General features: G+C 36.4%; 4 protein-coding genes across 6 annotated transcripts; 1 reads left to right on the top strand and 3 right to left on the bottom strand.

Annotated features, from left to right (window-relative positions):
• The first annotated feature begins 3009 nt into the window (after window positions 1–3009).
• Window positions 3010–4998, top strand: LOC108484121 (tetraspanin-2-like). Its single transcript, XM_017787792.2, has 2 exons — window positions 3010–3701; window positions 4464–4998. The coding sequence occupies exons 1-2, from the start codon at window positions 3252–3254 to the stop codon at window positions 4770–4772; spliced, it is 759 nt and encodes a 252-aa protein (XP_017643281.1). The 5' UTR covers window positions 3010–3251; the 3' UTR covers window positions 4773–4998.
• Window positions 4785–8342, bottom strand: LOC108484119 (uncharacterized). Of its 3 annotated transcripts, XM_017787790.2 has the most exons (9): window positions 8024–8099; window positions 7436–7741; window positions 7279–7346; window positions 6467–6614; window positions 6309–6389; window positions 5976–6062; window positions 5695–5780; window positions 5356–5476; window positions 4785–5091 (listed from the first exon to the last, which is right to left on the bottom strand). In XM_017787790.2, the coding sequence occupies exons 2-9, from the start codon at window positions 7493–7495 to the stop codon at window positions 5014–5016; spliced, it is 729 nt and encodes a 242-aa protein (XP_017643279.1). In that variant the 5' UTR covers window positions 7496–7741; window positions 8024–8099; the 3' UTR covers window positions 4785–5013. The 3 variants fall into 3 exon arrangements, with proteins under 3 accessions (XP_017643279.1, XP_017643278.1, XP_052886109.1); XM_017787789.2 differs by lacking the exon at window positions 7436–7741 and having other exon boundaries at window positions 8024–8342; XM_053030149.1 differs by lacking the exons at window positions 5976–6062; window positions 7436–7741 and having other exon boundaries at window positions 8024–8342.
• A 292-nt stretch (window positions 8343–8634) lies between these two features.
• On the bottom strand, window positions 8635–12211 carry LOC108484120 (thioredoxin-like 2, chloroplastic). The gene is made up of 4 exons (XM_017787791.2): window positions 11782–12211; window positions 10537–10719; window positions 9565–9729; window positions 8635–9050 (listed from the first exon to the last, which is right to left on the bottom strand). The coding sequence occupies exons 1-4, from the start codon at window positions 11998–12000 to the stop codon at window positions 8901–8903; spliced, it is 717 nt and encodes a 238-aa protein (XP_017643280.1). The 5' UTR covers window positions 12001–12211; the 3' UTR covers window positions 8635–8900.
• A 4130-nt stretch (window positions 12212–16341) lies between these two features.
• Window positions 16342–18375, bottom strand: LOC108486687 (uncharacterized). Its single transcript, XM_017790862.2, has one exon. The coding sequence runs from the start codon at window positions 18250–18252 to the stop codon at window positions 16777–16779; it is 1476 nt and encodes a 491-aa protein (XP_017646351.1). The 5' UTR covers window positions 18253–18375; the 3' UTR covers window positions 16342–16776.
• Between the last annotated feature and the right edge of the window lie 240 nt (window positions 18376–18615).

The following is an 18615-nucleotide window of genomic DNA, read 5'->3' as shown; positions in this document are numbered from 1 at the left end:
TCAAAAGTATGACCTCCTTCCATGATCACTTCATCATAATAATTATTAATAATACAGTTGTTGTTAGTGAAATTCACAAGAATACCTTGGTTATATAATTGATTGATGCTTACCAAGTTGGTTTTAAGATCATCCACCAACAGAATATTCTTTAAATAAGGCATGCTAGAAACATTCAAAGTGCATTTACCAAGTATCTGGAATTTCTTCCCATCTCTAAAGGTTACATTTTTAGTAAAGGAGTCTTCAAATAAGTCAACTAGGATTGGTTACCTATCATGTGGTGAGAACAACCACTGTCTAAATGCCAAATCCCATCACCAATGGACATTAACGAACAATGAGCAACCAACAGACATTTGGTTTCTTTCTTCACCCAAACTTTCTTTGCACTCTACTAGCAGTGGTGCCATAGACAGTGGGCACTCTTTGGGTACCAAATTTCTCCATATCAAATTATGGAGCATTTTGAATCAACATGGTCATATACAGCTTGAGGCACCACAATAGTGACATATTACCTTGTGAGTGTGAAAATCCTTCTTGAATGACTTAAGTATCATTGGCTTAGAGCAATCATTGTCTTCCTTTAATCCTGAAGCTATTACAAACATTATGGGGCTTTCTTCAATAGTTTTACCTTTATCTACAAAGCCTAAGTCTCCCCTACCTTGATCTCTTCTCTTAACAATCAACATTTCATAGAGCTTGTAGCTATTGGTTGTGAAATTTTTTAGCATCAACTTAGTATCAGTAAGCCCTTCTTTAATCTTCACCATTTTTTCAATTCTTCTGCTAGTAAAGCTTCTTTAGCAACCACTTGTTTAATAAAAAAAAAATTTGTCCTTCAACTGTTTGTTCTCATTAGACAGTTGAGTGTTGATTTCATAAACCTATCTCCATTTTCCTAATATCTCTTTATATGTCTTCAAGAATTCTTCATCAGAGTAAAAATTTGAATCACTATCAGAATCACAATCATCAACGATACTGGCAATGAAAGCAACAAAATTGTGTTGATCCTCTTCTGAGTTATATCCAGTGGATCAGTCCTTATCACTCTAAGATATATAAAGTGACTTCTTCTTCTTCTTTTGAGTGTTAGCACACTCAGATTGGATATGACCATATCCTTGATACTCATAGCATTGGACTCCTTTCTCCTCATCTTTCTTGAATTCCTCTTTGATTACCTCTCCTATGGATCCACTTTTGGGAACATATAAGTTGATTTCGTACTTTTTTATTCTGCATGATTTCTTCTTGAATGCTTTGTTTAAGTTTTGTGTAAGTAAGGCAACCTATTCCTACAGTTTCTCAATTATAGTGTTTTAGGAAGTTGGCACTCCCTCACCCACTTGGAAAGTAATGTTTCTATCACCTTTTGTCTTGTTGTGTTTGACATACTTAAGGTTCATCTCGAAAGTTTGCAAAGAGCCAATAAGTTCATCGAGTTCCAAACTTTCAATATCTTTAACCTCCTCGATAACAGTGACCTTAATAGAAAATCTCTTAAGGAGAAACCTCAATACCTTGCTAACAAACTTGGCATTTGAATATTCCTCTCCTAATACAAATGTCTGATTTGAAAGATTCACAACTTTGTATAGTAATCTCCAATTGTTTCTGATTCTTACATTCTCAGGCTCTGAAATTTGGATTTTAGCATTTGCATTTTCTACTTTTTAATAGTAAAGGTACCTTCATGAGCAATCTCTAATATATCTCAAGCAACCTTTACAATTGTGCATTTAACAATTCTCTTAAACCCCTACATATCCACTTTAAAAAAATATTGCATGTAAGGTCTTGGAGTTTACGTTTGCAAGCCTTTCTTCAACAGTAGTCCATTGTACTTCTGGCTTGATAATTCTACCATCTTAGTATACTTTTTTGGTTATCCTCATCTAGTCAGTACAACTCTCCATGCCTTCTCATCAATAGACTTAATGTATGCTTTCATACGTGTTTTCTAATAAGCATAATTGTCAACCTCTAGCATAGAAAGTTTTGATGTAGAACAACATTCCATAGCTTGAATCTAGCAACACCACAGGTCTTCATTAACTACTTTAAGTGGGAGACTCTGATACCAATTGAAATAATTAAAACGTTGTTGAGAATCAAACTGCTCAAGTGAAGTGGTGCCTAAAGTAGTGGACACTCATTCAACCATTAAACTAAAACAATAAAGAAACAAAACACAAGAAAGTTGTTTACACAGTTTGGTTTTCTTACGTTCGCAGAGTCTGGCTTAGTGAGAAATATTCAATCTTTATTAATGACACAAAGTAAACCTACTCAATCCCATGATAATTTCCTTCACCCTTGTACTTTGAAAACTCAATACTTTCACCACTCAATTAACCCAACAATTAAAATCACAACACAAATGCTTTACTATCAATATGCCCTCATAAAATAAAGTTTCTTATAACAGATTAAGTGCTCAACTCTTTTTACACATAAACATATGTAAGTCTCTCAATTCTATAGAGTTCGAGACTTGCTTACGTAAGAAGACCTATCACAACCACTACAAAACAACCACTATATAAGTTAAATACAATATAATATTAAAAATATATATATAAATAAAGATTCTAGACAGCTAAGTCTTTAATGAATCAATCCAATACATCTTTCTCGATTTAAGATATTAGATAAGGGCAATCTTATTCAACCTAATCACGAATATATAATTTTCCAAGTAATATGATCTCTTAATAAGTTAGATATCGTCTATATAATCAACATAACCAAAATAATCAATTCAATAAATTATCAGCACCTTAAATATGATAATGTACTCCATACATAGTTGGTGGGCACTGACCCCAAATTATCAATTTCATATTTTTCAACCGTTTTTAATAACTTGGAACTGAAGGAAGAGACTTTCGTAAGATGATTAGAGTTTAATCAATGAGAGCCAGATTAGATGAAACCGTGATTCATGAGAATCCACGACTTAAAAAAAAAGGAAATCGTACTTTTCTCTTTACCAAAAAAATCGAATGACCTTTTAGTAACTCAGCCTCAATTTTCCCTTACCATTTTGACTTCTTAAAACGTTTCCCTGTTTAAAACCAAATCAAATATCACATGGTTACCTTACAGATTTGTTGGGAATGTAAGTAATCAAGATTAAGATGTTTACTGGTTTCTAACATATGAGCCATTAAAAGAGCTTTCCAACTTCAAACAGTCTCAAAATTCTCTCCTAAACTCTTCTCTCCCTTGAACCTATCATGGGAGTAGCCAATAACATAACAGCAGTTCTCAACTTCGTAACCTTCCTCTGCTCCATCCCCATCATAGCAGTTGGCATCTGGCTCGCCCAACAGCCTGACAACGGCTGCATCCACCTTTTGCGATGGCCAGTCGGTGCCTACTGCAACAAGGAAACACTGTTGGCCTTCTATCTTTGCTGCATGGCCATCGTCATTGGTCTCCTCCTCATCTTGCTGGTATTTGCCTTCATCGTTACCAGACCTGATGGGAGCTACGGTGTGCCTGGAAGGGGTTACCAGGACTATAGGCTTGATGGCTACTCTAGCTGGCTTACAAACCATGTAGTTGACTCCAAGAGCTGGACTAAGATCAGGGCCTGTTTGGCTGACACCGATGTCTGTCCTAAGTTGACTCAACAGTTCATTGCCGCTGATCAGTTTTTTGCTACTCATCTCTCTCCTCTTCATGTAAATCGTTTCAGTTATGGCCATATTTCTTATTCTTTGATGAAAATACGAGTACCCTTTTAAAATTTCCATGTGTCATTGTATAGTAAAGCCATTAAACAGATTAAGTTCATTGCTATTTACCTGAAATATCAGAGGAATTACTTCTAACCAAACCGGTCTTTAGATCTTAACTTTCCTCACTGTAACTATAAAGCTTTTTTCTTTTTTTTTAATCTTCAACGACCTCCTATGACATTGTTTTTCTTTGCCTCATTTTTTAACTAGTTTTCCCAGTGAAGATAGATCATTTTGTTGATGGTTATTTGATGTTGATTGAATTTACGTCGATCAGACACGCCGAAGTTGGTGGAACAGGACATGATTTGATGTCCTAAAGCAGGACCCACTCACCTTACTAAGACCATAAAGTACGACCCACTATTTTGGGCTTAATGTTTAATTTTAGGGAAAATACTGACACCAGAGTTCATCGGCCCCCTCATGGATGGATCGGTCTCATCCACAAGATCATTAGTTCAAGTTTTTCCCATGTTCATCGTGGTTCAAATCATAGAAAATGTACCAGAAAAGAATCAAGCACATGTGTGCTGTGGGGCAACCAAGCAACGCCAAATGAAGTTTATAAACAATTACCAGCTTTGGCAACATATGGTGACTATGTGGGCATTGTTTAGAGAGGAGGTGTTACTTTATCCTTTTTTCCTTTTTGTTGTTGTTTTGTTATTGGTTCAAGTCTTTCATTTTTGTTACGTTTGATAGTCAGGGTGTTGTAAGCCTCCAACAATATGTGGCTACACTTTTGTGAACCCAACGTTGTGGACGAACCCGGTGAACCCAGCAGGGGGTCTTGACTGCAACCAATGGAGCAATGACCAGACCCAACTCTGCTATAACTGCAATTCATGCAAAGCTGGTCTGCTGGGGAACTTTAAGGAGAGGAAAGCCAACATAATTCTCATTGTGGAAGTGGTGGTACTAATATGGGTCTATATCATTGCTTGCAGTGCCTTCAAGAATGCCCAAACGGAGGACCTCTTCTTCAACCGCTACAAACAGGGTTGGACTTAAAAAAAAAAAACCTTTGGTTCAATGTGTCTATTGTATGTATTCCAATGTTATGGTTCTTATATCTAGAAAATGCATGGACAGTGAGGAAGGGTGCTTATTACACTGTAATTAATGAAAACGAGAATACAATTTCAAATTATCAACTCCTTCACGACTATAAGGTTCTTGGATTTGTGCAAAAAAGAAAACTCATTGATAGGAAGAAAATCCTCATAATCTTCAGACTGATAGTGATAGCTTCTTAAGCAGTAGAAAGCTTCCTAGAGAAAACAATGTACATAGGATCTGAGCGTCCTGGATTAGGAGATATATCAACAGCCTGTAGACAAAAATGAATTTCTTTTAGGCTCAGATTAATGTCCACCATAAACTTGGATGCTTTTAAATTGGATATATTCATAATGCACGTATTCACATCAATGCAGACTGGCAACGCCTAGTTTCCATTTGGAAACTTTGGGGCTTATCTTAAAATATTTGCAACAGCGTATATAGAGTTAAGAGATTGCCGGCTAATGGTTGTCCAAGAAACACTTGAGGGGTGAAGAGCCTATTATGAGACAAAATATTAAATATTGTTTACCTGAGGAGGTTCAAATCCGCCAGCATAATGGAAATATGACCCAACAATCAAAGCATGATCGGTGTCACCAGTGGATGTCCATATAGAGATTGCTTTTGTCCAAAAGCAGCGATTTGAAAAACTGCTTTGGAAATGAGTCACGTTTAAGTTCAAAGAAGTGTATAAAATAAAAATGGTTGAACAAAGAAATGGAAGATGTAATAGGAATGAGAAACATAAGCCAAGGGAAAAAAAAATCATGCAGGTTATAGAGTCAACAAGGAATAGAAAGAAAAGTAGAACGAAGTTTGATCTTAAGCTTGGATGCAACGATTAGTTAGAAGTAGATGAAAAGTTCACCTCATTATAGCCAATCCACCAGGCTTAAGAATCCGGCACATCTCTTTGAAAACATCAAGAGGCTTTGTTAGATAATCAACACTGACCTACAAGATTACATTCTTAAAACGCCATACTTAACACAAAGATAGGTCATTAAAGCATAGCTTTCAGAGAGGAAGTGCAAAAATATCCTCAAGTATCTTTCATTTCATCTAAAATGGAAAAACAAGGAGAAGAGGGAAAGGAATAACTAATGCAAAAGGAGAGGAGTTATGGAAGAGAGGAGAAAAAACACCCACCACATTGGTAATGACATCAAAGGAATTATCTTCAAAGGGAAGCTTAGGTTTCAAATTTAAGTCTTGCACAACATATTCTGTTAGAACCTACAAAGACAATTATTTAAGGTAATAATGTCATGAACAGCTGCAGTGTCATACTTCAGTTGTACTCATGAACTCACACAGATAATGATTTCTAGAACTTAATACTATTATTTTAGTAGAACTCATTAATAGATTAAAGTAACTATATCATTCAAGTTGTTGCTAAAATCACCATTGTGTAGCAGCATTTTGATGACCAGCTTATAATCCAACCAGTAAAAAAGTGAGAAGAAATATTGTACTCACAGGGTTCCGCTTAAGCTCTTCCTCATTCATACCCATTCCAACCACCCGTTCTTGCTTGTATCCTTTTGGAAAATGACTGACCTAAACATAAAATTGAGAACAGCATCATGAGAATGCGATAGAGGAAGAGGGTGATCTCAACATCAAGAATGTCTTACCCAACTACTGCACATATCCAAGATGCTCACTCCAGGAGTATTGCTGGGAGGGAAAACCTCTGAGTAGTATTTAGTAAGTGCGGCAATGGCTGCATCATCAATATGTGTAACAAAGCGTGGAGCTTCATAGAACAATGAATCTGGTGTTCTGAAAGGTGAATTAAAGCTATGAAAATCTGAAACTCATCAATATGCTTAACATTGAGGATAAAACTTGGAAATTATTGAAGCAAAGTGCAAACTTTCAGCTAAATGATATCTGCTAGATTGAACCACTCGCTGAAGCATTAAATCCTTTAATCAGTATAATATTGGATGATTTATGCAAGGATAGGTATGGAGTGCTGAGAGATTTCCTGTTTGTTTAGCGTTACTAATCAACTTCTTTTTTCCTATTTGATATGGCAAAATCTAGAGGAAATTATATGCGACACAGGTAACAAGTTTGGACTGCTTGATTGAAACATAAAGCCCCTAGTCTTTGAGAAATAATAGATTCCACAGACTCGTGTTTTAATCTTGTTACTTTGTTTAAGTTAGAACAAAGAGTTTTGCCTAACATCTTGCACTTTCGCAAGTCTCGTTCTTCTATAACTGACGAAAGATGCTTGAAAAATTACTTCTCCAAATTCCGACCAGAAATCCCAAATGTGAATAATCATCAAGAAGATGGTCAGTGCAAAGCAGCAACAAGGATATAAATGCAAGGAATAACCAAAGCAGGAACAAAATGAGATGAACAACCTCAAGGAAAGCCGAAATTTAACATAAGAGTTCAATTTAAACAGCAAGATGTAGTTTGGATTATTTACTCATCGAAGCGTTGGAAATCCTCGTCCTTGAAGGGGAACTGCTCTGGCCATTCCACATTCTGCAATGCCTGTGAAGCCAAGCAAGGAGATTTGGTGAACTATAGAATTAGGACAATGGTAGAATGATGAGAACTCCAGAAAGTAACTAAAAGCATACATGAACTGGAAAGCAAGAAACAGAAGAGGCTATTAAACTCCACCAAGCACTTCGATTCATAGGTTAGCTGTTTTTACTTGTGAATTCGAGCGCATGAAACCATTCACTGCTACCAATTGCATTGCAGGACCTAATTGGGGTTCGGGAACTCAGCTCAAAGTCATATCTGATTTAAGAACTTGTATGCATCATTACGTTCATTCTCAGTGAATCCGACGCAATTGCTTCATATCAAAGTATATACCTTTTAAGCCTTTGGTGCTGAACTGAAGAACTAAAGGCCTATAAGATTTGTTGCCTACCCGCCTATACAATTTTCATGAAGAATAATAAATAAATGAAGTGCAAAATTTTATTTTATTATAGGCCAAGAATTGATCAACTATACAATCCAATGAACTTAATCTTTATTATGGTCAAGCATCAACTAATGAGTTAGGAGGTTCTTTTCTTCCATTTTGATACAAACCCATTTTCAAAAGCTTATAAATTGCCTATAAAATTTAAATAACCCACAAGCTATTAATGAAAAAAAACCCAGGAAACAAATGGAAGAAAAAAGAAATAATTATCAATTGGAAAATAAACCTGTTCAACAGCACCCTTTAGCCTTGCAGAAGCAATAAAAGATTTGCTATTGCTGGCCATGTTCATGTACTGAGCCCAAAATGAAGCCCCTAAGCCTACCACCAGTCTACGTGGCAGCCTACCACCATTGTTCCATTTTTTTAGCTTACACGAAAGACTAGAGACAGAAGCAACAGCCGGAACATGAATTGTAGCGGAAATTAAGCGAGAATAACAAACACCAGTCAAGACGGGAAACCTTTGTTGCAGTTGAAGTCCGAGGATTGCCATGTTTGATGTCACCCCATCGTATATATAGGTTTGTACTTTTATATGATGCTACCTGGGATATGATATCAGGCACGTGGGGCATTGACAACCGTCAGATCTGTTGTGGGTGTAGTCTGTATACTTTGATGTCTTATCTTAATATTAGTGATTCAGATTGGGTTTACGTGGATATCTTACTCGTCATCTATTGTTTCCAAGGTCCACGATTTCTTCACTTCATTACAATGGCTGCTAGGTTTGATCTACTTTGTGAAAGCCGCATACATCCCATTTTAAGACATCGAATTTCTTATATTGTACGGATAGAGTTCGAGGGAGAAAAAAGGTAAGGATGGTTCAGATTTCAGAAACATGGGAATTTGATTTCCACTTGACTTTGGAGGTTACATATATAACAGGCAGAATAAGAATGAAAAAGAATGCTGCAAAGCTACGAATTCCTACTTGAGTATTCTTTTACACAGAAAAATGCCAATATACAGGAATACTATTAAGATCAGCTGAAAATGAGAATGCCAATATACAGGAATACTATTAAGATCAGCTGAAAATGAGTGTCGACTGGATGTGCAATATAAATGGACATGCACATGTGGAGACACAAGCTTTATAAAGAATCGCTTGTTTGGGTTAACACGGCTGGCTTCTCAATTGGTGCAGATACAGATTCGAGATTCAGGTCTCTGACCGCCTTTGACGGACCAATGTAGCAATGCGGTTGTCTGTGAGTTTTGATAGCATCCTTTATTTTCTGAAACTGCATATGATAAGGAAAAGCAGCTAATCATTTTATTTTGAATATTTCTTTAAATGATGCAGTTGCATAAGAAAATTGGTCATCTATACATGCAAGTCAGAAGCCTAAATATGCATAAAGAAGAGTCTTCTAGTACGAATCCCCTTATGGTTGTCCTTCCACCTTGAATATTTCTCTTCCTATTCACTTAACCAAATAACCACCACCAGAAAGAGGGAAAAAAGGAATCATTATTCTAACATGCAGCATTTCAAGCAAGTTACAGTATGCTGAGAGATTCTTCTGATGGTGCACCTATGGTCGAGCAAGCAAGGTATTCTAGAACCAGATTTCAATGCATCAACCTCTTTTCAAGGACAGTGCTCTAATGTTGGGCTAAATTTTCCTATGATTATTCTATGGCTAACTTCTTTTTTTCCCCCTTTCTATTCCATTTCCCAGCAGCCAAGTGGAGAACAGTTAACTTATACAAGTGCAAACATGACCATGGGCTCGGAGGGGATAAAATACAAACCTTGGCTAGCGAACAAGAAAATGATTCCAGTTGACCATGTGCACCCCGGTAGAAGTGGAAATAAGGAAGCACCTTCACATTCAAACTTTTACACATAGGCTTATTCTCATCAAAATTGACTTTGAGGAACAAAATTTCAGGGTTTTCTTGGGCTGTCCTGCAGAGCTGCCAGCTTCATCAAAAGGCAACATCAGGAAAAACTCACCATAATTCAGAAACAACATCAGCTATTTCAAAAAGTGGATAACATTAAATGCTTCAAACATTAATTACTTAAAGAGCACAGCTATTAGCCTGATTTGAGAAACTGTTATCAGATGCATTGTTGAGTAGATGTATGCAATGAACTGAAAAGCTTTTGCTCTGTCAAACAAGATGAGTAGATAGTGCAAGCATCAGTTTTATTATTTGGTTACATCGAAATGACTAAATTATATTAGTCTCAACAAGCAGTAGTTGCTGGAAAGCATGCTCCCACCACACATGCTCCCTCTTTTCCAGTTATTTAATCTGAAAATCCATTGCATTTCATGGATATCTCACACTAAGAGATTATGAATTTCATCGAAGGCTTTATGCTGCTCCAGTTAGCTTTTTGATTGCATATTTTCATTTCATAAAGAAAGACCCTGTGCCAATATTTCCTGATAAAGAAGGATGGCCGTTATATCAGAGAACAACTGAACCCTCCATTGATCGTCATGTCATCTAGACCACCTTAACAAATGTCAACTTCTATACAAATTGCCAAGACCAGGTGAAACTCAGCATAACCAATATCCACTTGGCAACTCAGAGTCATTATCTATTTTTCATCATGTTATTGGAATAAGAATAATACTATATTTATACGAGATATACCTAAAGCACTTCCAACGCAAAAATCAAATAGAATTAATAGGGACTAAAAGTTTATTTTGATCTTTCAAGTATTACAAAACCTGAATAGAGGTCAAGAAAGGCATTAGTTACCTTAGGAAATAGAGCTTTGCAAGAAGCACACCAAGTTCCATAAAATTCAACAATAACTAATCTGTCTCCAGCTTCACTTAAGGCACTCAAAAATTCTTGAGTGGAGTGAATGTCAATCATATTTGGTCCTGCATTCCTTTCCCACCATTTCGGCTGGTTTGTTTCGGTGATAGTTGCATGAACCTGCAATAAGAAACTTGGTTAATGGTTCTAAATCTCATCTGCAGGAAACAAATCAATAGTTTCTCCAAATAGTATCAAGAAATCCAGTAAAGTCCAGTGCAGGAAAACATTTCATACATAATTAACAGTAAGACTGACTCAAGTCACCACAAGTTAATGCTATCAGCCATGAATGACAAGAAGAAGCCATAAATGCTGGAGAAGTTTTCGTGCTTAAATCTTTTAACATGTTTCACCCTCATGCAATTCATAATAACAATAAATAAGTGAGAATGCTATCAGCCATAAGTGATAAGAAGTCCAAATCAAGTGCAACTGTGTAACTAAATTGCAAGAGATTTCAGCACAGAACTTCGGAATTCAACATACTTACCCCCATAAAATGGTAGATACTGATCACTACCAAGTTAATGTGCCAGAAAATATCATCATCCCGAAAACCATGTTCTGGTAAAAAAGGAACTGACAATAAATAGAATACACAGGGATGATGAAATGAATTTAGAAAACTCCCAACTTAGAGACCCACAAAAACCAGGTGTATAAGCATCAGTAAGCTGATAGATCTTAAGGCATGTAATATGGCACAGATGAGAACTGGTAACCAAAACTCTATGTCTTGATCCAGTTGAGACAGGATTCAAAGAAATCATTGTAAGAAAGTTTAGGCGCTCTGTAGTCTGTACACAATCCCTAAGCTGAAAATTGTAGTTGCAGTAGAGCATAGAGTTTGTTAATCTATAATAGCCTAGAGAAAGGGCCAATAGATTAGCCCAAACTCATTAAAGAACAGTGGTAAGCAAGAAATAAATAAATAAAAGAACAAGATCCAAATTAAAATAAGGCTTCTATGACCAATAGAATCAAAACGAATAGGTTCTCATACAAAAAAAGAAAAAAAGAAAAAAAAAGGCAAAACTCAAATGAGGGAAACGGTGCATTATTCTCCTAATTTTCATACAAAAAATGCAAAAACAAACAAATGGGTACTCATAATTTGACTGATGAATAGAAATAAAACAAAAAAAAAAAAAACCAGAAAAAAAAAGCAAATCCCTTTACCTTGAAAGACAGCAATTGTTTCCTGGAAGTCGGAGGAAGGCTAGAAACACCAGCAACCGAAGGAGAAGAAGAAGAAGACAAAGAACAGCTTTTCCTTTCTGGATTAAAATTGGGTGGAAGACCCAGTTGTCGAGAGTTCAAGGTAGATGCAAAGGATGTGAGCAACGAAGCTGAAGAAGAACGAAACGATAATGCTGATAATCTATTAACATCTGCCATCTAATCTAAAGAGATTCTTTAAGGAAAGCAGGGAGAGACTGAAAGGGAAGAAAGATTCGATGTACTTTATAATGTTTTCAGGTTACTAAAGTTTATGAAACTTTTCGTGGGATTTATTTATTTATTCGGGTTAAAAAGCATGGAGATTGAGAAAGAGAAGGTCAAACTAAGGCAAAAAGTCAAATGGAAAGACAGCCTCCTATATTTTGGGGTAGTTTACAAAACAAGTGTTTTAGTTGCAATTTCGTTGATAATTTCCTTGGTTTCGGCTTCAGGACCTTTAACTGGTCGGGCTGTTAAGCTGTCAATTAAAATTTAGAATTTAATGGATTCCATTTTCCTTACACCTTTGAGTTAGAGATACAATTAGCCATCATAATTTTATTTTTCACTCATAATTTGAATAGTTTATTCATAATATAATTTTAAGAATAATTAATTTTAAACATTAATTTCGTGTTAAATATGTCTCTGGTAATATATCCCATTGTACGTTAGCTAACATTAATCACTTGTTTATTCAAAAGTAAAAGAACATTGTAATATATCTCATAGTACTTTATTTTTAAAAATATATAATTTGGGGATTGTTATAAAAGACTTTTAACAAATAATTTTCTTTTTCAAATATATTATTCCTAAAAGAATTACATGTCAATTTTTGTTTGAAATAATATAGACATGTATAAATGAATCTATAGTGTATTTATCAACAAAAATAGAGTAAAACAAAACTATTAATATTATGAAGTTTTTCTCATTATACCTCAGAAGAAGGTAATTCCAAGCTGAAAAAAGTGGGATTCGAAAATATCAAGCTTTGACGAGATTAATGTGGGAACTTGCTAGGATGGAAAGCGTGGAACAGTCCCTTTTTCAAGGGATTTTTTTGGCCAGATTTCATTGCACCACCACAATCTCTTTGATTTTTTTTTTTTTAAATTACAACAACAGTCACTCAACAACTTTAAGGTAGCTAACAAAATAATCACTTAGGTTTCATTTCAGTCATCCAACTTTTGAAAAATAACAAAATAGTCACTAACGTTATAAAAAAGTGACAAAACAGTCACTGACTAACAGTTTCTGTTATTGTCTTAACAGAACCGCTGATGTGACAAGTTAACTAGCTGACCACGTTGGATGAAAAAATTGAAAAAAAACCCTTAAAAAAACCCTCTTTTAACAGATAAGAAGAAGAAGAACAGTCACTGAATCTAGGAAGCCAGTGACCATAGTTGCTTCTCGAAAAGGGTTTTACCCAGCCAGAAAGCGACCGTTTCTCTGTCACTCTCTAGTCACTCTTCTGCAGCAGATTAGCAGGGTTTTTGATGTTGTAAGCTCCATTGCATCTCCTTGAATATGTTTCATTTTTCTTTGAATTTTTTTTGTGTATATGATTTATTTATGGCAAGGATCACTAATTTACCTTGCAGGCGTACAAGGCTCTTATGAAAGCTTTCACTGAGCATAATAAAGTATGTAAAGTCTTCATTGAGTTGCTACATCATTTATATGGATTACAAGAATATGGTTGGGAACTCACGTTTGCTTTATTTTCCGTCAGTTTTTCCCCCACTTCCAGTGGAAGATGAAAATTGGGGAGGAAATGGAGGTAGACAAAGAAGAGATGGTAAACATGACAATAGGCAATGGGCAAAAGAGTTTGCAATTTTGGCAGCTATGCCTTGCAAAACAGCAGAAGAGAGGCAAATACAAGATAGGAAAGCTTTTCTACTTCATAGTTTATTTGTTGACACTTTAGTTTTTAAGCAATTGCCGCAATCAAGAACATCATTGAAATCAATCAAAATGCTTTAAATGGTCCTTCTGCTTCAATTTTGCATGAAGAAAAAGTAGGAGATTTGATTATTAAGGTGACAAGAGATGTTCCTGATGCAAGTGTGAAATTAGATTGTAAAAATGAGGGGAGTTTCAGGTTCTAGGAATGCCATAAAAGGAGCTGGTTTGGATAAATTTACTTAAAGGCATAATTGCTGATAAGAGTGCAACTGTTCATGTGAGTGAACAATTTTTGCTGGATGATTACGGCAGACCAGAGAAAGAGGCTATGCATTGCTAAATTTACTTTTTCTTTTTGTTTTGGTCTTATAAGATACTTCTACTTTAGGTGTTGTGGTTGTAAGACATTGTGGCTATACAACTATAGTAAAAGTTTCAGGCGAAGTAAATTGGGAGGGGAATCCCATTCCTCAAGAAATTGACATGGAGGACCAACCTGAAGGAGGGGCAAATGCTTTAAATGTTAATAGGTCAATGTTTATTTCATCTCAATTTCATTAAAAAGCAACTATGGTCATCGGCTTTTTGGCTGGGTAAAACCTTTTCTGAGAAGCAACTATAGTCATCGGCTTCCTAGATTCAATGACTATTAAAATGCTTTTTTTAGAGTTTTTTTTTTCAATTTCTTCATCCAACGTGGCAAGTTAACTAGCCACATCAGCTAGTTAACTTGCCACATTAGCAATTCTATTCAGATTAACAGAAACTGTTAATTAGTGATTGTTTTGTCACTTTTTTTTTATAACGTTAGTGACTGTTTTATTATTTTTCAAAAGTTAGGTGACCGAAATGAAACCTAAGTGACTATTTTTGTTAGTTACCCTAAAGTTGAGTGACTGTTAGTATAATTTACCATTTTTTTTTCTAAGAAATGTGACAAAATAAAATGCATGGCCTCCACCAGGAAATGATGATGGCAGGGGCTCAGCTTTGGTGTAAAAGTAGGTACCAGCTGAGGTCGACTGACCCTTGTCATAATGTCATAAATTGGCACCAGCTTATTACCAATATTAATATTTGGGAATTTTAAATAGGTTAGTTATTAATATTACGTACACCAAAATCAACTTTCTTTTACAACTAAGGCAGTGTTAGCTAACTTGTCCTCTTCACCTGTGATTTTAAATAGGTTCGTTATTAATATTAGATTAATTTACAGTTGGTTTCAACTTGTAAAGAACTTGTCACGTTTGGAGATGTGCTACGCTTATTATAACTAGTTCGCTTGAACATCCAAAGACATAAAAAAGAAAGCCCCCTCAACAAAACACAAAGAAGGTTCGATGCTCCTCAAGCACCTACCACCTATGACCCTAACTATAGTAGAATTGGATCCCTTGGAGATAGCTAGGTATTACATGCAGAGACACTTTACCCATCTTCCCCTATCACGTTGAGACTCGTGTGTGAGTCTTTAGCAGGAAAATGCATCCTCCAATCACATCTAAATACACATGGTGAGGGCCCTCCATGACTCAGCTAGCAGCTCTCCCACATACGACACCTTTATGGTGAGGATCCCACCATGAAGGGTATAAATAACCCTTCATCCTCAAAACACTTAACCTACTGTTACTTTGCCAAATCATTCTGAAGGCCCCCCGTGTGAACCTTTACCTCTCTTCCACACTCAAACCTTACCTCAAGCTGCCATGAATAAGCTCGACATTTCTTTAAGCTCATAAATTATCCAAGAAAATGATCAACAAACAGACCAGTTTATTTCTAAGCGTGACTCAGATTCATGCAATGCTTTCAACAAAAATTTATATAGATAAAAAGAGAAATTATCTTATTTTATTTGGGTTAAGAAGAATATCAGCACAAATGCACCTAAAAGTACCAGAAAAAGAAATGCCACGAACATATGCTAAAAGCATGTAAGTGGAACCAGGACTGCTCTAAGAAAACTTACTCTCAAACTCTTTAATCTTATGCTAAACCGGCATTTCTCTGATATCTTCCATAAGTTCTGATGAGAGTGTATCGATAGTAAAGACGTAAGCCTAGAGAGTGTAACTAAGTCATTCTACTTATGCAGTGTGAGTAACAATGATCAAGTGAATAGAAAAACTGAAAATTTTATCAAACTTTGGTTTCATGAATCTCTGAACTTAACAATAAATCATAGAACATTATAAATGTCCCTGACCAACTATGCTAGAACCTTCATGGACAAACATCAGTACCACAACCCTTCTTCATTCTTCACAAGAATGGTAGAGTCAACCATGCAGGGTAAACACATTGCATTCCATAAGAATCAAAGATTCCAATATTTGCCTTTGAAAAATCTTAAGAAACCTCTTCTATGTCAAATACTATGTACTCCTTGTTTGCATGATTCCAAATATCTTACAGTCCAATGCTCCCTTTTTTTCCTCAACAAGAATGAATAAAGCAAATCATCCCTAAGCCCGAAACTCTAAAAACCTTATCCATTTGCTATAAGAATCTTAGACAAAATTAATCCCACAAAACATAAATGTATGATGCAATTTTTTATCCAGGTAAGAAAGCATATACTGAAAAACTATCTTCAAATAACAAGTTTTCAATTTATTATAAATACCAAGATCCAAAGCAGGTGCTAGAAAAAGACACCAAATTGGATGAGCAACCTACGCCTTGTCTAAGGAGGGAGCAAAAGCAGAGAGAACAATGCCAGAATATTTTGGTTTTTAACAATGTAGTTTGAAGTAATACGAGCATTGCACAAAATAGTAATATGAATTTCAGATGATATGCTGCAGTTCAGGTAAGCGCAAAGTTGGAGCCAAGGATTTACAGGAGATACAAACTACAAACATCTGTAACTCAATGCTATCAACTGGTCCAAATTTCACTAACATCATTTGCAATTATCTGCAATGATGAACAGATAATCATTTGGCTTTGCAGCTGACATCTTGCCCACTTCTACTCCCATATTTCAGCAGCTAAGATCACTCTGAACATGCTTAGGAGATAAAATTACTGACTAGGCAAAAGAACAGACTCAGCAAATGCTGAAGAACCATTATTAGGAGCACCCTCTAACTTGAGAATCGAAGTTACCAAGTTATATATCTGAACATTCTCAAAAGACGGCACCTTCTTTCCCCTTGCAAATTGAGGACCATGACCAATAAAAATGGTCCTCATGGAGAAAAATGCATTGTCATACCCATGTGCACCTCCACACTCTTTATGCTTAGTCCTTTTCTTCTCTACTGTAAAACCCTCGTCAACCAGCCCTATTATGGGAGGAATCCGATCACTTTCTGCGTAATGCAGCCGACTAGGTAGCTCCTCCTTAAGAGAAACCCTCAAATGCTTCCCATTATCAACTCTCCCAGATTCCAAACCTTCTTTCATCTTTGCAACAACATCGGATGGTGCATAACCAGGAGGTGGTCGAATTGAAAGCACCGGACTATAATACTGGACCCAATCCACTGGAATGTTAATCCAAGGGGCCAAATCATCAAGGAAAATCAGCTTTTTATCACATGTACCAACCATCCCATGGTCTCCAACCATAATTATGGTAACATCCTCAAAAATCCCTCTTTTTTCTAAACCATCAATCAACCTCCCAATCAAACCATCAATTCTAGCAACAGCCTCAGTAATCTCGGGGTCATCAGGTCCAACCCGGTGACCCTGATGATCAGGATCCTCAAAATACATTGTCATAAACACAGGAATCTCACTACTAGGCAAATCAAAATAGCTTAAAACAGTATCAACTCTATCCTCAAAAGGAACAGAACCATTATAGAACATGCAGAAGTTTTTAGGACAATCCCAAGAACCCTTTTTTACCTCACTTCCAGGCCAAAAGTAGGTAGAAGCCTTTAACCCATGATTGGCCACAGTCTCCCAAAGTGGCTCACCTAACCACCACTTGGGCTCATGACTTTGCATATTGAAAACCTCACCAGTCTTAGGATCCACAAAATGGTTATTTACAATACCATGATAAGCAGGATACAGGCCAGTCACGATAGAGTAATGATTAGGAAAAGTAAGAGTCGGGTAAACAGGAATCAGACCCGTCTCAGCTTCAGTCCCATTAGCAATCAAACGGTGGATGTTTGGTGTTGAGGTCTTGAACTGGTACCCAAATCGAAACCCATCAGAGGAAATCAAAATGACCACCGGCTTTTCCAGTTTCTTCAGAGGACGGGAAATGTTGTGAAGTGTAGCTGAAAAGGAAGATGATGGAGAGGAGGAAGAGTAAAAGAGGAAAGCAAAGGCCAAGGCAGCGGAAATAGCAATGCAAGCGAGGAGTGTTAAAGCAATGAAGATGATGGTGGTGCTGGGCCTGGAAGGGGATGCTTTAGTTGAGGGATCTAAACAAGAATCAGTGTTGAAAGAAAGGAGAGCTGTGGATTGGCTTGAAGGATCTTCTTCTTGGGTTGGGATTGGGATTGGCTTTGTTTGACTCAACAAAGCAGAACCCATACTTTCTTTCTTCTCCCTTCTCCACGGTTTGGGTAAATTCAAAGGTGAAGTGGACTAATGGAGTCAAGCTGAATGAAGATAAAACACGAGGCATAGTGAAAACCAAACCACTTCGACGCCTTTTATTGAGAATATATTCCGGTCACGTGGTAATCATCTCACGGTAGCCAGTAGTAACTAAGTCAACACGTGTGTGGCTCTGATGCATTATAATTTATATAAGTCCAATAATACCTGCTCGGTGTGGGCCCCTTGTAAAGTTTGACAGAACCACATTTAAAACTTTGCCAAAATCCTAGTAGATCAAGGACAAGTATTGAGGCTCGCTTTGAGTGATGGTGGTAAAATTATTGTTGAATACCT

This window comes from Gossypium arboreum, chromosome 6 (genome assembly GCF_025698485.1).
Source record: "Gossypium arboreum isolate Shixiya-1 chromosome 6, ASM2569848v2, whole genome shotgun sequence".
In the NCBI taxonomy this organism is placed as follows: Eukaryota; Viridiplantae; Streptophyta; class Magnoliopsida; order Malvales; family Malvaceae; genus Gossypium; species Gossypium arboreum.
This window is presented reverse-complemented; position numbering and strand designations above follow the sequence as displayed.